This window comes from Petromyzon marinus (assembly GCF_048934315.1).
Source record: "Petromyzon marinus isolate PM22_M1 ecotype Great Lakes invasive population chromosome 67 unlocalized genomic scaffold, UKy_Petmar_22M1.pri1.0 chr67_unloc.4, whole genome shotgun sequence".
Lineage (NCBI taxonomy): Eukaryota > Metazoa > Chordata > Hyperoartia > Petromyzontiformes > Petromyzontidae > Petromyzon > Petromyzon marinus.
In genome coordinates, this window is record NW_027422594.1 from 197,217 (window position 1) to 220,000 (window position 22,784).

The 22,784-nt window shown below is 50.5% G+C and overlaps 1 protein-coding gene across 3 annotated transcripts in view; it reads left to right on the plus strand.

Annotated features, from left to right (window-relative positions):
• The window catches only part of LOC116956795 (phospholipid-transporting ATPase IF-like), a 120,916-nt gene that overhangs the window by 78,445 nt on the left and 19,687 nt on the right, over positions 1–22,784 (plus strand). For 2 of the 3 annotated variants that reach the window (XM_076058000.1, XM_076058001.1), the window contains exons 20-24: positions 6,326–6,485; positions 7,181–7,283; positions 8,684–8,829; positions 18,003–18,062; positions 19,746–19,873. In XM_076058000.1, coding sequence (XP_075914115.1) covers positions 6,326–6,485; positions 7,181–7,283; positions 8,684–8,829; positions 18,003–18,062; positions 19,746–19,873 — 597 coding nt within the window. Of the gene's footprint in view, positions 1–6,325; positions 6,486–7,180; positions 7,284–8,683; positions 8,830–18,002; positions 18,063–18,523; positions 18,599–19,745; positions 19,874–22,784 lie in introns of those variants that run through there. The other variant, XM_076058002.1, reaches the window with a different exon arrangement.

Consider the following 22,784-nt stretch of genomic DNA (forward strand, 5'->3'; position numbering starts at 1 on the left):
AGGAGGAGATCATACAAACTCCACTCACTCTGTAGAACAGGGGGAGATCATACAAACTCCACTCACTCTGTAGAACAGGGGGAGATAATACAAACTCCACTCACTCTGTAGAACAGGGAGAGATCACACAAACTCCACTCACTCACTCTGTAGAACAGGGGGAGATCATACAAACTCCACTTACTCTGTAGAACAGGGGGAGATCATACAAACTCCACTCACTCTGTAGAACAGGGGGAGATCATACAAACTCCACTCACTCTGTAGAACAGGGGGAGATCATACAAACGCCACTCACTCTGTAGAACAGGGAGAGATCACACAAACTCCACTCCCTCTGTAGATCAGGGGGAGATCATACAAACTCCACACACTCTCTCTGTAGAACAGGGGGAGATCACACAAACTCCACTCACTCTGTAGAACAGGGGGAGATCACACAAACTCCACTCACTCTGTAGAACAGGGGGAGATCACACAAACTCCACTCACTCTGTCGAACAGGGGGAGATCATACAAACTCCACTCACTCTGTAGAAGAGGGGGAGATCATACAAACTCCACTCACTCACTCTGTAGAACAGGGGGAGATCATACAAACTCCACTCACTCACTCTGTAGGACAGGGGGAGATCACACAAACTCCACTCACTCTGTATAACAGGGGGAGATCATACAAACTCCACTCACTCACTCTGTAGAACAGCGGGAGATCATACAAACTCCACTGACTATATAGAACATGGGGAGATCATACAAACTCCACTGACTATATAGAACAGGGGGAGATCATACAAACTCCACTGACTATATAGAACAGGGGGAGATCATACAAACTCCACTCACTCTGTAGAACAGGGGGATATCATACAAACTCCACTGACTATATAGAACAGGGGGAGATCATACAAACTCCACTCACTCTGTAGAACAGGGGGAGATCATACAAACTCCACTGACTATATAGAACAGGGGGAGATCATACAAACTCCACACACTCTCTCTGTAGAACAGGGGGAGATCACACAAACTACACTCACTCACTCTGTAGAACAGGGGGAGATCATTCAAACTCCACTCACTGTGTAGAACAGGGGGAGATCATACAAACTCCACTGACTATATAGAACAGGGGGAGATCATACAAACTCCACTGACTATATAGAACAGGGGGAGATCATACAAACTCCACTGACTATATAGAACAGGGGGAGATCATACAAACTCCACTGACTATATAGAACAGGGGGAGATCATACAAACTCCACTGACTATATAGAACAGGGGGAGATCACACAAACTCCACTCACTCTGTAGAACAGGGGGAGATCATACAAACTCCACTGACTATATAGAACAGGGGGAGATCACACAAACTCCACTCGCTCACTCGGCAGAACAGGGGGAGATCATACAAACTCCACTCACTCTGTAGAACAGGGGGAGATCATACAAACTCCACTCACTCACTCTGTAGAACAGGGGGAGATCATACAAACTCCACTCACGCACTCTGTAGAACAGGGGGAGATCATACAAACTCCACTCACTCTGTAGAACAGGGGGAGATCATACAAACTCCACTCACTCTGTAGAACAGGGGGAGATAATACAAACTCCACTCACTCTGTAGAACAGGGAGAGATCACACAAACTCCACTCACTCATTCTGTAGAACAGGGGGAGATCATACAAACTCCACTTACTCTGTAGAACAGGGGGAGATCATACAAACTCCACTCACTCACTCTGTAGAACAGCGGGAGATCATACAAACTCCACTGACTATATAGAACATGGGGAGATCATACAAACTCCACTGACTATATAGAACAGGGGGAGATCATACAAACTCCACTGACTATATAGAACAGGGGGAGATCATACAAACTCCACTCACTCTGTAGAACAGGGGGATATCATACAAACTCCACTGACTATATAGAACAGGGGGAGATCATACAAACTCCACTCACTCTGTAGAACAGGGGGAGATCATACAAACTCCACTGACTATATAGAACAGGGGGAGATCATACAAACTCCACACACTCACTCTGTAGAACAGGGGGAGATCATACAAACTCCACTCACTCTGTAGAACAGGGGGAGATCATACAAACTCCACTGACTATATAGAACAGGGGGAGATCACACAAACTCCACTCACTCACTCGGCAGAACAGGGGGAGATCATACAAACTCCACTCACTCTGTAGAACAGGGGGAGATCATACAAACTCCACTCACTCACTCTGTAGAACAGGGGGAGATCATACAAACTCCACTCACGCACTCTGTAGAACAGGGGGAGATCATACAAACTCCACACACTCTCTCTGTAGAACAGGGGGAGATCACACAAACTACACTCACTCACTCTGTAGAACAGGGGGAGATCATTCAAACTCCACTCACTGTGTAGAACAGGGGGAGATCATACAAACTCCACTGACTATATAGAACAGGGGGAGATCATACAAACTCCACTGACTATATAGAACAGGGGGAGATCATACAAACTCCACTGACTATATAGAACAGGGGGAGATCATACAAACTCCACTGACTATATAGAACAGGGGGAGATCATACAAACTCCACTGACTATATAGAACAGGGGGAGATCACACAAACTCCACTCACTCTGTAGAACAGGGGGAGATCATACAAACTCCACTGACTATATAGAACAGGGGGAGATCACACAAACTCCACTCGCTCACTCGGCAGAACAGGGGGAGATCATACAAACTCCACTCACTCTGTAGAACAGGGGGAGATCATACAAACTCCACTCACTCACTCTGTAGAACAGGGGGAGATCATACAAACTCCACTCACGCACTCTGTAGAACAGGGGGAGATCATACAAACTCCACTCACTCTGTAGAACAGGGGGAGATCATACAAACTCCACTCACTCTGTAGAACAGGGGGAGATAATACAAACTCCACTCACTCTGTAGAACAGGGAGAGATCACACAAACTCCACTCACTCTGTAGAACAGGGGGATATCATACAAACTCCACTGACTATATAGAACAGGGGGAGATCATACAAACTCCACTCACTCTGTAGAACAGGGGGAGATCATACAAACTCCACTGACTATATAGAACAGGGGGAGATCATACAAACTCCACACACTCACTCTGTAGAACAGGGGGAGATCATACAAACTCCACTCACTCTGTAGAACAGGGGGAGATCATACAAACTCCACTGACTATATAGAACAGGGGGAGATCACACAAACTCCACTCACTCACTCGGCAGAACAGGGGGAGATCATACAAACTCCACTCACTCTGTAGAACAGGGGGAGATCATACAAACTCCACTCACTCACTCTGTAGAACAGGGGGAGATCATACAAACTCCACTCACGCACTCTGTAGAACAGGGGGAGATCATACAAACTCCACACACTCTCTCTGTAGAACAGGGGGAGATCACACAAACTACACTCACTCACTCTGTAGAACAGGGGGAGATCATTCAAACTCCACTCACTGTGTAGAACAGGGGGAGATCATACAAACTCCACTGACTATATAGAACAGGGGGAGATCATACAAACTCCACTGACTATATAGAACAGGGGGAGATCATACAAACTCCACTGACTATATAGAACAGGGGGAGATCATACAAACTCCACTGACTATATAGAACAGGGGGAGATCATACAAACTCCACTGACTATATAGAACAGGGGGAGATCACACAAACTCCACTCACTCTGTAGAACAGGGGGAGATCATACAAACTCCACTGACTATATAGAACAGGGGGAGATCACACAAACTCCACTCGCTCACTCGGCAGAACAGGGGGAGATCATACAAACTCCACTCACTCTGTAGAACAGGGGGAGATCATACAAACTCCACTCACTCACTCTGTAGAACAGGGGGAGATCATACAAACTCCACTCACGCACTCTGTAGAACAGGGGGAGATCATACAAACTCCACTCACTCTGTAGAACAGGGGGAGATCATACAAACTCCACTCACTCTGTAGAACAGGGGGAGATAATACAAACTCCACTCACTCTGTAGAACAGGGAGAGATCACACAAACTCCACTCACTCATTCTGTAGAACAGGGGGAGATCATACAAACTCCACTTACTCTGTAGAACAGGGGGAGATCATACAAACTCCACTCACTCTGTAGAACAGGGGGAGATCATACAAACTCCACTCACTCTGTAGAACAGGGGGAGATCATACAAACGCCACTCACTCTGTAGAACAGGGAGAGATCACACAAACTCCACTCCCTCTGTAGATCAGGGGGAGATCATACAAACTCCACACACTCTCTCTGTAGAACAGGGGGAGATCACACAAACTCCACTCACTCTGTAGAACAGGGGGAGATCACACAAACTCCACTCACTCTGTAGAACAGGGGGAGATCACACAAACTCCACTCACTCTGTCGAACAGGGGGAGATCATACAAACTCCACTCACTCTGTAGAAGAGGGGGAGATCATACAAACTCCACTCACTCACTCTGTAGAACAGGGGGAGATCATACAAACTCCACTCACTCACTCTGTAGGACAGGGGGAGATCACACAAACTCCACTCACTCTGTATAACAGGGGGAGATCATACAAACTCCACTCACTCACTCTGTAGAACAGCGGGAGATCATACAAACTCCACTGACTATATAGAACATGGGGACATCATACAAACTCCACTGACTATATAGAACAGGGGGAGATCATACAAACTCCACTGACTATATAGAACAGGGGGAGATCATACAAACTCCACTCACTCTGTAGAACAGGGGGATATCATACAAACTCCACTGACTATATAGAACAGGGGGAGATCATACAAACTCCACTCACTCTGTAGAACAGGGGGAGATCATACAAACTCCACTGACTATATAGAACAGGGGGAGATCATACAAACTCCACACACTCACTCTGTAGAACAGGGGGAGATCATACAAACTCCACTCACTCTGTAGAACAGGGGGAGATCATACAAACTCCACTGACTATATAGAACAGGGGGAGATCACACAAACTCCACTCACTCACTCGGCAGAACAGGGGGAGATCATACAAACTCCACTCACTCTGTAGAACAGGGGGAGATCATACAAACTCCACTCACTCACTCTGTAGAACAGGGGGAGATCATACAAACTTCACTCACGCACTCTGTAGAACAGGGGGAGATCATACAAACTCCACACACTCTCTCTGTAGAACAGGGGGAGATCACACAAACTACACTCACTCACTCTGTAGAACAGGGGGAGATCATTCAAACTCCACTCACTGTGTAGAACAGGGGGAGATCATACAAACTCCACTGACTATATAGAACAGGGGGAGATCATACAAACTCCACTGACTATATAGAACAGGGGGAGATCATACAAACTCCACTGACTATATAGAACAGGGGGAGATCACACAAACTCCACTCACTCTGTAGAACAGGGGGAGATCATACAAACTCCACTGACTATATAGAACAGGGGGAGATCACACAAACTCCACTCGCTCACTCGGCAGAACAGGGGGAGATCATACAAACTCCACTCACTCTGTAGAACAGGGGGAGATCATACAAACTCCACTCACTCACTCTGTAGAACAGGGGGAGATCATACAAACTCCACTCACGCACTCTGTAGAACAGGGGGAGATCATACAAACTCCACACACTCTCTCTGTAGAACAGGGGGAGATCACACAAACTACACTCACTCACTCTGTAGAACAGGGGGAGATCATTCAAACTCCACTCACTGTGTAGAACAGGGGGAGATCATACAAACTCCACTGACTATATAGAACAGGGGGAAATCATACAAACTCCACTGACTATATAGAACAGGGGGAGATCATACAAACTCCACTGACTATATAGAACAGGGGGAGATCATACAAACTCCACTGACTATATAGAACAGGGGGAGATCATACAAACTCCACTGACTATATAGAACAGGGGGAGATCATACAAACTCCACTCACTCTGTAGAACAGGGGGAGATCATACAAACTCCACTGACTATATAGAACAGGGGGAGATCATACATAGAACAGGGAGAGAGAGAACGCACCATCTCCGCACTCAGAAAGGCACCCGCTTCTGGGAATCAAACCCAAGGCCCCTTCTCGCTGTGAGGCCACTAGACTCACCCCCCCACGCTCCGTCTCACCCCCCCCACGCTCTGTCCCACCCCCCCACGCTCCGTCTCACCCCCCCACGCTCCGTCTCACCCCCCCCACGCTCTGTCCCACCCCCCACGCTCTCCGTCCCACCCCCCCAGGGCTTCGTGTGTGCCCGTGGGAGACTTCTCCTTGGTGGTGTCGGGCTCCCAACTCTCCGTGCTGCTGGGCCACCACCATCACCGGCGTGCCCTGCGCCTGCTGGTGCAGGCCTGCCGCTCCGTCCTCTGCTGCCGACTCGCGCCCCTGCAGAAGGCCGAGGTGCCGGGGGGGGGGGGGCGGGGGGTGGGGGGGGGGTCGGAGACGACGCGGGGAGGGGGGTGGGTAGGGGGGCAGAGAGGATGGGGGGGGGGGAGACGCTGGGAATTGGCACTGTTCATACAAACCCATGATCGTACTAAAGGAGATATGGTTGTCTCTGTGTGTCCCCGTGTGTGTTTGTCCCTGTGTGTGTCCCCGTGTGTGTGTGTCCCCTTGTGCGTGTGTGTGTCCGTGTGTGTGTGTCACCGTGTGTGTGTGTGTGTCACCGTGTGTGTGTCACCGTGTGCGTGTGTCCGTGTGTGTGTGTGTCCCCTTGTGTGTGTGTGTGTGTCCGTGTGTGTGTGTGTGTCACCGTGTGTGTGTGTCCGTGTGTGTGTGTGTGTGTGTCACCGTGTGTGTGTGTCACCGTGTGTGTGTGTCACCGTGTGTGTGTGTGTCACCGTGTGTGTGTGTGTCCATGTGTGTGTGTCACCGTGTGTGTGTGTGTCCGTGTGTGTGTGTCACCGTGTGTGTGTGTGTCACCGTGTGTATGTGTGTCACCGTGTGTGTCCGTGTGTGTGTGTCCGTGTGTGTGTGTGTTCGTGTGTGTGTGTCACCGTGTGTGTGTTCGTGTGTGTGTCCCCACGACGTGACTCCCCCACGTGACCCCCCCCCACGTGACCCCCCCCCCCACGTGACTCCCCCCCCCCCCCCAGGTGGTGCGGCTGGTGAAGGCGCTGCCAGGCAGCCCCATCACGTTGGCCATCGGCGACGGAGCCAACGACGTCAGCATGATCCAGGAGGCGCACGTGGGCATCGGTGGGCAGGGGGGGGGGCACGGGGGGGGGCACGGGGGGGGGCACGGGGGGGGGCACGGGGGGGGGCACGGGGGGGGCACGGGGGGGGGCACGGGGTTAAACCGGGTGGAGGCAATGGGGTACACGCAGTACACAACATCTCTCTCTCTCTCTCTGTGTATCTCCAATGTGTGTGTGACTGCCTGTGGCGTGTTTGTGCTTTTGTGTGCGTGCACGTCTGTGTTTGTACGTGCGTGGTGCGCATATGTGTGTGTGTGTGTGCGTGTGTGTGTGCGTGTGTGTGTGCGTGCGTGTGTGTATGTGTGTGTGTAGTGGGGAGCGATAGTGTAGCGGTTAGCGCTACGCTGCGCTATGAACCTGGCGACCCGGGTTCGATTCCCGCTCACGGCCAACACCACCGGTGACGATTATCTGAACCGGTCCCGGGCCTCCCCAAGGTCGACTCAGCCTCAAATGAGTACCTGGTGCGGTGGGTAAAAACATTGCCACTGGGGAGACAAAGGCGGTCGGGCGTGGTGCTGGCCACCCACCCCCTCGTGTGCCGTTCCGGCCTTCATAGGTGCTCGCTAACAGCACTTGCCCCTACAGCCTGTTGCAGGCTATACGGGGGATCTTTGTCTTTGATCTTTGTGTGTCTGTGTGTGTGTGTGTGCATGCGTGTGTGCGCGTGTGTGTGTGCGCGTGTGTGTGTGCGCGTGTGTGTCCGTGTGTGTGTGTCCGTGCGTGCGTGTGCGTGCGTGTGTGTGCGTCTGTGTGTGTGCGTCTGTGTACGTGCGTGTGCGTGCGTGTGAGTGTGCGTGTGTGAGTGTACGTGTGTGAGTGTACGTGTGTGTGTGTGTGTGAGTGTACGTGTGTGTGTGTGCGTGCGTGTGTGTGCGTGTGTGTGTGAGTGTACGTGTGCGTGCGTGTGCGTGCGTGTGTGTGCCTGTGTGAGTGTGCGTGTGTGTGTGCGCGTGTGTGTGTCTGTGCGTGCGTGTGTGTACGTGCGTGTGTGTGAGTGTGCGTGTGTGTGTGCGCGTGTGTGAGTGTGCGTGTGTGCGTGTGTGCGCGTGTGTGAGTGTGCGTGTGTGTGCGTGTGTGTGTGTGTGTGAGTGTACGTGTGTGAGTGTGCGTGTGTGCGCGTGTGTGAGTGTGCGTGTGTGCGCGTGTGTGCGCGTGTGTGCGCGTGTGTGTGTGTGTGTACGTGTGTGTGTGTACGTGTGTGTGTGTACGTGTGTGTGTGTACGTGTGTGTGTGTGTACGCGTGTGTGTGTGCGCGTGTGTGTGTGTGTGTACGTGTGTGTGTGTACGTGTGTGTGTGTACGTGTGTGTGTGTACGTGTGTGCGTGTGCGTGTGTGCGTATGCGTGTGTGTGTATGTGTGTGTATGTGTGCGTGTATGTGCGTGTGTGTGTGTGTGTAGGGATTCTGGGAGCGGAGGGACGCCAGGCTGCACGTAACAGCGACTTTGCCTTGCCGCGTTTCCGCTGCCTGCCGCGTCTCCTCCTGGTGCACGGCCACCTGTACTACGTACGCATCGCACAGCTGGTGCAGTACTTCTTCTACAAGGTACTACTACTAGTACTACTACTAGTACTACCACTACTACTACCACTAGTACTACCACCTGTACTACGTACGCATCGCACAGCTGGTGCAGTACTTCTTCTACAAGGTACCACTACTAGCACTAGTACTACTACTACTAGTACCACTACCACTACTACCACTACTACTAGTACTACCACTACTACTAGTACTACTACCACCTGTACTACGTACGCATCGCACAGCTGGTGCAGTACTTCTTCTACAAGGTACTACTACTACCACTACTAGTACTAGTACCACTACTACTACTACTACCACCACCTGTACTACGTACGCATCGCACAGCTGGTGCAGTACTTCTTCTACAAGGTACTACTACTACCACTAGTACTACTACTACAACTAGTACTACTACTACCACCTGTACTACGTACGCATCGCACAGCTGGTGCAGTACTTCTTCTACAAGGTACTACTACTACCACTACTACTAGTACTACTACCACTACTAGTACCACTACTACTAGTACTACTAGTATTAGTACCACTACTACTACTACTACCACCTCTACTACGTACGCATCGCACAGCTGGTGCAGTACTTCTTCTACAAGGTACTACTACCACTAGTACTAGTACCACTACTAGTACTACAACTAGTACTACCACTACTACCACTACTACCACCTCTACTACGTACGCATCGCACAGCTGGTGCAGTACTTCTTCTACAAGGTACTACTACCACTAGTACTAGTACCACTACTAGTACTACAACTAGTACTACCACTACTACCACTACTACCACCTCTACTACGTACGCATCGCACAGCTGGTGCAGTACTTCTTCTACAAGGTACTACTACTACCACTAGTACTACTACTACTACCACTACTACTACCACTACTACTACCACCTGTACTACGTACGCATCGCACAGCTGGTGCAGTACTTCTTCTACAAGGTACTACTACCACTAGTACTAGTACTACTAGTACCACTACCACTACTACCACCTCTACTACTACTACCACCTGTACTACGTACGCATCGCACAGCTGGTGCAGTACTTCTTCTACAAGGTACTACTACTACCACTAGTACTACTACTAGTACTAGTACCACTACTAGTACTACAACTAGTACTACCACTACTACCACTACTACCACCTCTACTACGTACGCATCGCACAGCTGGTGCAGTACTTCTTCTACAAGGTACCACCACTACCACTAGTACCACTAGTACTACCACTACTACCACTACCACCACCTGTACTACGTACGCATCGCACAGCTGGTGCAGTACTTCTTCTACAAGGTACCACTACTACCACTACTACTGGTACCACTACTAGTACTACTACTACTACCACCTGTACTACGTACGCATCGCACAGCTGGTGCAGTACTTCTTCTACAAGGTACCACTACTACCACTAGTACTACTAGTACTAGTACCACTACTACTACTACCACCTGTACTACGTACGCATCGCACAGCTGGTGCAGTACTTCTTCTACAAGGTACTACTACTACCACTAGTACTAGTACTACAACTAGTACTAGTACCACTACTACTACCACTACTATCACCTGTACTACGTACGCATCGCACAGCTGGTGCAGTACTTCTTCTACAAGGTACTACTACCACTAGTACTACTAGTACTACTAGTACCACTACTAGTACCACTACTACTACTACCACCACCTGTACTACGTACGCATCGCACAGCTGGTGCAGTACTTCTTCTACAAGGTACTACTACTAGTACTAGTACCACTACTAGTACTACAACTAGTACTACCACTACTACTACTACCACCACCTCTACTACGTACGCATCGCACAGCTGGTGCAGTACTTCTTCTACAAGGTACCACTACTACCACTACTACCACTACTACTACCACTACTACTACCACCTGTACTACGTACGCATCGCACAGCTGGTGCAGTACTTCTTCTACAAGGTACCACTACCACTACTAGTACTAGTACCACTACTACCACTAGTACCACTACTACCACTACTACTACTACCACCTGTACTACGTACGCATCGCACAGCTGGTGCAGTACTTCTTCTACAAGGTACCACTACTACCACCACTACTAGTACCACTACTAGTACTACAACTAGTACTACTACTACCACTACTACCACCTGTACTACGTACGCATCGCACAGCTGGTGCAGTACTTCTTCTACAAGGTACCACTACTACCACTAGTACTACTAGTACTAGTACCACTACTACTACCACTACCACCACCTGTACTACGTACGCATCGCACAGCTGGTGCAGTACTTCTTCTACAAGGTACCACTACCACTAGTACTAGTACCACTACTAGTACTACAACTAGTACTACCACTACTACTACTACCACCACCTGTACTACGTACGCATCGCACAGCTGGTGCAGTACTTCTTCTACAAGGTACCACTACTACCACTAGTACTAGTACCACTACTAGTACTACAACTAGTACTACCACTACTACTACTACCACCACCTCTACTACGTACGCATCGCACAGCTGGTGCAGTACTTCTTCTACAAGGTACTACTACTAGTACTACCACTACTACTACCACTACTACTACTACCACCTGTACTACGTACGCATCGCACAGCTGGTGCAGTACTTCTTCTACAAGGTACTACTACTACTAGTACCACTACTACCACCTGTACTACGTACGCATCGCACAGCTGGTGCAGTACTTCTTCTACAAGGTACCACTACTACTAGTACTACTACTACTACTACCACCTGTACTACGTACGCATCGCACAGCTGGTGCAGTACTTCTTCTACAAGGTACTACTACTACCACTACTAGTACAACTAGTACTAGTACCACTACTACTACCACTACTACCACCTCTACTACTACTACCACCTGTACTACGTACGCATCGCACAGCTGGTGCAGTACTTCTTCTACAAGGTACCACTACTAGTACTACTACTACTACCACTACTACCACCTCTACTACGTACGCATCGCACAGCTGGTGCAGTACTTCTTCTACAAGGTACCACTACTACCACTAGTACTACTACTACTACTAGTACCACTACTACTACTACTACCACCACTAGTACTACTACTACCACTACTAGTACTACTAGTACTAGTACCACTACTAGTACTACAACTAGTACTACCACCTCTACTACTACTACCACCTCTACTACGTACGCATCGCACAGCTGGTGCAGTACTTCTTCTACAAGGTACTACTAGTACCACTAGTACTACTACTAGTACTAGTACCACTACTACTACCACTACTACTACCACCTGTACTACGTACGCATCGCACAGCTGGTGCAGTACTTCTTCTACAAGGTACTACCACTAGTGCTAGTACCACTACTAGTACTACTAGTACCACTACTACCACTACTACCACCTCTACTACGTACGCATCGCACAGCTGGTGCAGTACTTCTTCTACAAGGTACTACTACCACTAGTACTACTACTAGTACTAGTACCACTACTACTACCACCTGTACTACGTACGCATCGCACAGCTGGTGCAGTACTTCTTCTACAAGGTACCACTAGTACTAGTACTACTAGTACTACCACTACTACTACTACCACCTGTACTACGTATGCATCGCACAGCTGGTGCAGTACTTCTTCTACAAGGTACCACTAGTACTACTACCACTACTAGTACTACAACTAGTACTACCACTACTACTACTACCACCACCTCTACTACGTACGCATCGCACAGCTGGTGCAGTACTTCTTCTACAAGGTACTACTACTAGTACTAGTACCACTACTACTACTACCACTACTACCACTACCACTACTACCACCTGTACTACGTACGCATCGCACAGCTGGTGCAGTACTTCTTCTACAAGGTACCACTAGTACTAGTACCACTACTAGTACTACAACTAGTACTACCACTACTACTACTACCACCACCTCTACTACGTACGCATCGCACAGCTGGTGCAGTACTTCTTCTACAAGGTACTACTACCACTACTAGTACCACTACTAGTACTACAACTAGTACTACCACTACTACTACTACCACCACCTCTACTACGTACGCATCGCACAGCTGGTGCAGTACTTCTTCTACAAGGTACTACTACCACTAGTACTAGTACCACTACTACTAGTACTACCACTACTACTACTACCACCTCTACTACGTACGCATCGCACAGCTGGTGCAGTACTTCTTCTACAAGGTACCACTAGTACTACTACCACTACTAGTACTACAACTAGTACTACCACTACTACTACTACCACCACCTCTACTACGTACGCATCGCACAGCTGGTGCAGTACTTCTTCTACAAGGTACTACTACTAGTACTAGTACCACTACTACTACTACCACTACTACCACTACCACTACTACCACCTGTACTACGTACGCATCGCACAGCTGGTGCAGTACTTCTTCTACAAGGTACCACTAGTACTAGTACCACTACTAGTACTACAACTAGTACTACCACTACTACTACTACCACCACCTCTACTACGTACGCATCGCACAGCTGGTGCAGTACTTCTTCTACAAGGTACTACTACCACTACTAGTACCACTACTAGTACTACAACTAGTACTACCACTACTACTACTACCACCACCTCTACTACGTACGCATCGCACAGCTGGTGCAGTACTTCTTCTACAAGGTACTACTACCACTAGTACTAGTACCACTACTAGTACTACAACTAGTACTACCACTACTACTACTACCACCACCTCTACTACGTACGCATCGCACAGCTGGTGCAGTACTTCTTCTACAAGGTACTACTACTACCACTAGTACTAGTACTACTACTAGTACTACCACTACTACGTACACATCGCACAGCTGGTGCAGTACTTCTTCTACAAGGTACTACTACTAGTACTACTACTAGTACTAGTACCACTACTAGTACTACAACTAGTACTACCACTACTACTACTACCACCACCTCTACTACGTACGCATCGCACAGCTGGTGCAGTACTTCTTCTACAAGGTACTACTACCACTACTACTACTAGTATTAGTACCACTACTACTACCACTACTACCACCTCTACTACTACTACCACCTGTACTACGTACGCATCGCACAGCTGGTGCAGTACTTCTTCTACAAGGTACTACTACCACTAGTACTACTACTACTACCACTACTACTACCACTACTACCACCTCTAACAGCTGGTGCAGTACTTCTTCTACAAGGTACTACTACCACTACTACTACTAGTATTAGTACCACTACTACTACCACTACTACCACCTCTACTACTACTACCACCTCTACTACGTACGCATCGCACAGCTGGTGCAGTACTTCTTCTACAAGGTACCACCACTACCACTACTACCACTACTACTACTACCACCAGTACTACTACCACTACTACTACCACTACTACTACCACTACTACCACTACTACTACCACTACTACCACTACTACTACTACCACCAGTACTACTACCACTACTACTACCACTACTACTACCACTACTACCACTACTACTACTACCACCAGTACTAACACTACTACTACCACTACTACCACCTCTACTACTACTGCCACTACTACCACCACTACTACTACCACTACCACCACTACTACCACCACTACTACCACTACCACGGCTACCACCACTACCACCACTACCACCATTACCCACTACCACTACCACCACTACTACCACTACCACCACTACTACCACTACTACTACTACCACTACTACTACCACTACTACTACCACCACTACTACTACCACTACTACCACCTCTACTACTACCACTACTACCACCACTACTATTACCACTACTACTACCACTACTACCACCACTACTACTACCACTACTACTACCACTACTACTACCATCACTACTACTACCACTACTACTACTACCACTACTACCACTACTACTACCACTACCACCACTGCTACCACTACTACTACCACTACTACTACCACTACTACCACTACAACTACTACTACCACTACTACTACCACTACTACTACCACTACTTCCACTACTAATACTACCACTACTACTACGACCACTACTACTACCACCACTACTACTACCACTACTACCACTACTACCACTACAACTACTACTACCACTACTACTACCACTAATACCACTACTACTACCACTACTACCACTACAACTACTACTACCACTACTAATACCAATACTATTCCTTCCACTGCTACTACCACTACTACTACTATCACCACTACTACCACTACAACTACCACTACTACTACTACTACAACTATCACTACTACCACTACTACTACTCCCACTACAACTACCACTACTACCACTACTACTACCACTACTACCACCACTACTACCACTACCACCACTACTACTACCACTACCAATACTACCACTACTACCACTACTACTAGTATCACCACTACTACCACTACAACTACCACTACTACCACCACTACCACTACTACCACCACTACCACCACTACCACCACCACGACTGCCACTACTACTACCACTACCACCACTACCACCACCACTACTACCACCACTACCATCACCACTACTACCACCACTACCACCACCACTACCACCACTACTACCACTACCACGGCTACCACCACTACCACCACTACCACCATTACCCACTACCACTACTACCACTACCACCACTACTACCACTACCACCACTACTACCACTACCACCACTACTACCACTACCACCACTACTACCACTACCACCACTACTACCACTACCACCACTACTACCACTACCACCACTACGACCACCACTACTACCACTACTACCACTACCACCACTACCATCACCACCATCACCACCATCACCAGCACCACCACCATCACCACCAGGACCACCACCAGGACCACTACCACCACTACCACCACTACCATCACCACCATCACCACCAGGACCACCACCAGGACCACTACCACTACTACCACCACTACCATCACCACCACCACCATCACCACCAAGACCACTACCACCACTACCACCACTACCATCACCACCATCACCACCACCACCATCACCACCATCACCACCAGGACCACCACCACCATCACCACCACCACCACCATCACCACCACTACCATCACCACCAGGACCACCACCACCACCACCATCACCACCACCACCATCACCACCACCACCACCATCACCACCACTACCATCACCACCATCACCACCATCACCATCACCACCATCACCACCACCACCACCACCATCACCACCACCACCACCATCACCATCACCACCAGGACCACCACCATCACCACCACCACCACCATCACCACCAGGACCACCACCACCATCACCACCACCACCACCATCACCATCACCACCAGGACCACCACCACCATCACCACCACCATCACCATCACCACCAGGACCACCACCACCATCACCACCACCATCACCATCACCACCAGGACCACCACCACCATCACCACCACCACCACCACCATCACCACCACCACCACCATCACCATCACCACCAGGACCACCACCATCACCACCACCACCACCATCACCACCAGGACCACCACCACCATCACCACCACCATCACCATCACCACCAGGACCACCACCACCATCACCACCACCACCACCATCACCACCAGGACCACCACCACCATCACCACCACCATCACCATCACCACCAGGACCACCACCACCATCACCACCACCATCACCATCACCACCAGGACCACCACCACCATCACCACCACCACCACCATCACCATCACCACCAGGACCACCACCACCATCACCACCACCACCACCACCATCACCACCACCATCACCATCACCACCAGGACCACCACCATCACCACCACCACCACCATCACCACCAGGACCACCACCACCATCACCACCACCATCACCATCACCACCAGGACCACCACCACCATCACCACCACCATCACCATCACCACCAGGACCACCACCACCATCACCACCACCACCACCATCACCATCACCACCAGGACCACCACCACCATCACCACCACCACCACCATCACCACCACCACCACCATCACCATCACCACCAGGACCACCACCATCACCACCACCACCACCATCACCACCAGGACCACCACCACCATCACCACCACCATCACCATCACCACCAGGACCACCACCACCATCACCACCACCATCACCATCACCACCAGGACCACCACCACCATCACCACCACCACCACCATCACCACCACCACCACCATCACCATCACCACCAGGACCACCACCACCACCACCACCATCACCACCAGGACCACCACCACCATCACCACCACCATCACCATCACCACCAGGACCACCACCACCATCACCATCACCATCACCACCAGGACCACCACCACCATCACTACCACCATCACCATCACCACCAGGACCACCACCACCATCACCACCACCACCACCATCACCACCACCATCACCACCAGGACCACCACCACCACCACCACCATCACCACCAGGACCACCACCACCATCACCACCACCATCACCATCACCACCAGGACCACCACCACCATCACCACCACCACCATCACCACCAGGACCACCACCACCATCACCACCATCACCACCACTACCACCACTACTGCCATCACTGCTGTTACCCGCCGTCTTTGCGACCCAGTGACCCACTGGGTAGTGGGGGGGTGGTAGTGGTGGTAGTGGTGGTGTTGGTGGTAGTGTTAGTCGTAGTGGTAATTGTGGTAGTGGTGGTGGTGGTCGTTTAGATGGTAGTGGTGGTGGGTAGTTGTGGGGAGCGATAGTGTAGCGGTTAGCGCTACGCTGCGCTACGAACCTGGCGACCCGGGGTTCGATTCCCGCTCACGGCCAACACCAGCGACGATTATCTGAACCGGCCCTGGGCCTCCCCTAGGTCGACTCGGCCACAAATGAGTACCTGGTGTAGCGGTGTGAAGTAGTGAACATCGCCACTGGGGAGACAAAGGCGGCCGGGCGTGGTGCTGGTAGCCACCCACCCCCTCGTGTGCCACAGTGCCGGCAGCCTTCACAGGTGCTGCTCGCTAACAGCACTTGCCCCTGCAGTCTGGTGAGGCTACACTGGGGGACCTTTGTCTTTGTGCGTGTGTTGGGTACAGAACGTCTGCTTCATGACTCCACAGTTTCTCTTCCAATTCTACTGCGGATTCTCTCACCAGGTGAGTGGCCTCACTCATCACCCCCCGACCATGCCTAGGCCTCACCCCCCTACTTTGCCTAGGCCTCACCCCTATGCCTAGACCTCACCCCCCTACTTTGCCTAGGCCTCACCCCTATGCCTAGGCCTCACCCCCCTACTTTGCCTAGGCCTCACCCCTATGCCTAGACCTCACCCCCCTATGCCTAGGCCTCACCCCTATGCCTAGACCTCACCCCCCTATGCCTAGGCCTCACCCCTATGCCTAGGCCTCACCCCCCTACTTTGCCTAGGCCTCACCATCCTATGCCTAGACCTCACCCCCCTATGCCTAGGCCTCACCCCTATGCCTAGACCCTCACCCCTATGCCTAGACCTCACCATCTACAATCTGTGTGTGTGTGTGTGGGGTCTGCTAGATGCTGTACGACAGCATCTACCACACCATCTACAATCTGTGTGTGTGTGTGTGGTGTCTGCTAGACGCTCTATGACAGCTCCTACCTCACCATCTACAATCTGTGTGTGTGTGGTGTCTGCTAGACGCTGTACCACAGCTCCTACCTCACCATCTACAATCTGTGTGTGTGTGTGGTGTCTGCTAGACGCTCTATGACAGCTCCTACCACACCATCTACAATCTGTGTGTGTGTGGTGTCTGCTAGACGCTCTATGACAGCTCCTACCTCACCATCTACAATCTTTGTGTGTGTGGTGTCTGCTAGACGCTGTACCACAGCTCCTACCACACCATCTACAATCTGTGTGTGTGTGTGTGGTGTCTGCTTGACGCTGTACGACAGCTCCTACCACACCATCTACAATCTGTGTGTGTGTGGTGTCTGCTAGACGCTCTATGACAGCTCCTACCACACCATCTACAATCTGTGTGTGTGTGGTGTCTGCTAGACGCTCTATGACAGCTCCTACCTCACCATCTACAATCTGTGTGTGTGTGGTGTCTGCTAGACGCTCTATGACAGCTCCTACCACACCATCTACAATCTGTGTATGTGTGGTGTCTGCTAGACGCTCTATGACAGCTCCTACCACACCATCTACAATCTGTGTGTGTGTAGTGTCTGCTAGACGCTCTATGACAGCTCCTACCACACCATCTACAATCTGTGTGTGTGTGGTGTCTGCTAGACGCTCTATGACAGCTCCTACCTCACCATCTACAATCTGTGTGTGTGTGGTGTCTGCTAGACGCTGTATGACAGCTCCTACCTCACCATCTACAATCTGTGTGTGTGTGTGGTGTCTGCTAGACGCTGTATGACAGCTCCTACCACACCATCTACAATCTGTGTGTGTGTGGTGTCTGCTAGACGCTCTATGACAGCTCCTACCTCACCATCTACAATCTGTGTGTGTGTGGTGTCTGCTAGACGCTCTATGACAGCTCCTACCACACCATCTACAATCTGTGTGTGTGTGGTGTCTGCTAGACGCTCTATGACAGCTCCTACCACACCATCTACAATCTGTGTGTGTGTGGTGTCTGCTAGACGCTCTATGACAGCTTCTACCACACCATCTACAATCTGTGTGTGTGTGTGGTGTCTGGTAGACGCTCTATGACAGCTCCTACCTCACCATCTACAATCTGTGTGTGTGTGTGTGTGGTGTCTGCTAGACGCTCTATGACAGCTCCTACCACACCATCTACAATCTGTGTGTGTGTGTGTGTGGTGTCTGCTAGACGCTCTATGACAGCTCCTACCTCACCATCTACAATCTGTGCTTCACCTCGCTGCCCATCCTGGCCTACGGCCTGCTGGAGCAGCAGCGCAGCATGGCCCAGCTGGAGAGGCGACCCGCCCTCTACAGGTACCTGTGTGTGTGTGTGTGTACCTGTGTGTACCTGTGTGTGTGTACCTGTGTGTGTGTACCTGTGTGTGTGTGTGTACCTGTGTGTACCTGTGTGTGTGTACCTGTGTGTGTGTACCTGTGTGTGTGTGTGTGTACCTGTGTGTGTGTGTGTGTGTACCTGTGTGTGTGTGTACCTGTGTGTGTGTGTACATGTGTGTGTGTACCTGTGTGTGTGTGTACGTGTGTGTGTACCTGTGTGTGTACCTGTGTGTGCACATGTGTGTGTGTACCTGTGTGTGTGTGTGTCACGGTGTGTGTGTGTACATGTGTGTGTGTACCTGTGTGTGTACATGTGTGTGTATACCTGTCTGTGTGTACCTCTGTGTGTGTGTACCTGTGTGTGTGTGTGTGTGTACCTGTGTGTGTGTGTGTACCTGTGTGTGTACCTGTGTGTGTACCTGTGTGTGTGTGTACCTGTGTGTGTGTACCTGTGTGTGTGTGTGTGTACCTGTGTGTGTGTGTGTACCTGCGTGTGTACGTGTATGTGTGTGTGTACGTGACGTCACCGCCACTTAGTGGCGAATGGCGGTTGTTGTTGTTGTTGCGTCTATGTGTATGTATGTGTCTATATACGTGTGTACGTGTGTGTGTGTGTGTGTATGTCTGTACGTGTGTGTGTATGTGTGTATGTACGTGTGTGTGTGTGTACGTGTGTATGTATGTGTGTGTGTATGTGTGTGTACGGATGGCTACGTGGAATGTTCGAACACTCACTGCGGAGAGAGGCTGCCACTCCTCTGTCGGGAGCTGGACCGGTACCGCCTGGATCTCTTTGGCATTCAGGAGGTCCGGTGGACCGGTTCTGGCTCCTGCCACCATGAGGGGTGGACAGTCCTCTACTCGGGGCAGCAGACTGCCAAACAACAGGGTGTGGCTCTTCTTTTGAACAAAAGAATGAAGGGGACGTGGGAGCGCAGCGGTGAGGTGTGGGAAGCTGTAAGTCCCAGGCTACTTTGGGCTCTTCTTCCCATCAACCTGAGGCGAGGAGTGGTGGTCGTGGTTACTTATGCCCCCACCGAAGACGAACATCCGTGGAGGGATGCAGGCAAAGCCAATGAGTCAGATGCCTTCAATGACCTCCTGTCACAGGTGCTGGCTAAAGTGGCCCATCGGGATAGAGTCATCTTGTTGGGTGACTTCAATGCCCGAGTTGATCATGATGCTGTAAGATGCGCCGCCCATTCTTCCGCTCCGGTGGTGGGTGTACACCCAGGACCCCATCCCAACCTAAAGTGGCCTGGTCTCAGTTATCTGATGAAAGTTGCAAGCGAGAATTTCATCATCGTCTGCGGCTGGGGTTGGCATCGTCCCCCACTCCTCCTGATGTTGAGGGTAAATGGGCGAGGTTTAGGACTCATGCGGCTGCAATGTCTGCTTTGGGTACGCGGTCAGGACCTCCCCAAAGACCCTGGCTGACAGAGGAGGTGTTCAGGATGGTTGAGAAAAAGCGACAGGCCCACTGTCATCGGCTACAGAATCCCACATCAGAGAATGAGGAGGCTTACCACAGCCTTCGCTCGGAGGTTCGGAGAGCCATAAAGCGCTGCAAGGATGGGTGGTGGTCGCGGGTTGCTGAGGAGATGGAGTCTGCCTCAGTGGCCCGCGATCACAAATCTCTATTTAACTCCATCAGTATTTAACTCCATCAAAAAAGTAACCTGCAGCGCCACACCTATCACCATCATTAGGAGAAAAAACGGTGATCCAATCTTCGACCCCCAGGAACAGGTTTGCAGATTTGCTGAGCATTTCTGTGAGGTCCTGGGGGAGGGAAAGTCCCTCAGCCAGAAAAACATCGTGGCACAAAGTGAGGATGACCCTGCTGAGGCTGCGGTGCCTCAAATATTGGAAGACGTCACCCCCTGTGAGTGGCTGGCTGAGGTGCCATCTGTTGAGGAAGTACTGAGGGCGATCCGGAGTCTGAGACCAGGAAAGGCAGCGGGCAGAGATGATCTCCCAAGCGAAATGCTGAGGGAGGGTGGAGTTTGTGCACAGACTGCCCTATATGACATCATAACAACAGTCTGGACCATTGGACGGGTTCGGCAGGATTGGAAGGATGTCCTGGTGGTCCCCCTCTTTAAGAAGGGGGACCGCACAGACTGTAACAACTACAGGGGCATTTCACTCCTCAGTTTGCCCGGAGAGGTCCTGGCAAGGATTATTCAACATCGCCTTGCCAGGCACGCTGAGGAGAGGCTTGCGGAGCCCCAGTGCGGTTTCAGGAAAGGGCGGTCCTGCACAGATGCCATATTTTCTGTCCGTCTGCTACAGCAGAGGTGTAGGGAATTCCAGCAAGATCTACATCTCTGCTTTATTTACCTGGTCAAGGCCTATGATACCATCAATAGGCCTGGGCTCTGGGTTCTTCGTGCTTTTGGAGTACCTGACCCTCTGCTCACGATCATTAAGGACCTTCATGATGGTGAGCGGGCCCGAGTAAAACTACGTGGCCGGGAGTCCGAGCCTTTCCCTGTACACCTTGGGGTGCGACAGGGATGTCCTCTGGCTCCCACATTATTTAACATCTATTTCGACCACGTAGTTCGTGAAGCCTTCAATAGCTGTACCGGGGGAATCTCCATATGGTACAGATATAATGGGAGGCTGATCAATGCCCGGGTGCGGTCAAGGGATGGCTCCCTATTGCTCAACCACGTTATGTATGCTGATGATTTGGTAATAGCTGCTCATTCAGAGGAGGAGTTGGAGACGCTGCTGCTGAGACTGGAGCGTGCCACTAAGAGATGGGGCCTTACCATCAGCCCCACCAAAACTAAGCAACTGCCTGGGTATTTTGTACCATCGGGCACTCCACCCCCACAACTCCCAATCGGTGATGGGGCAGTTGTGGAAAGAGTGGAGAGTT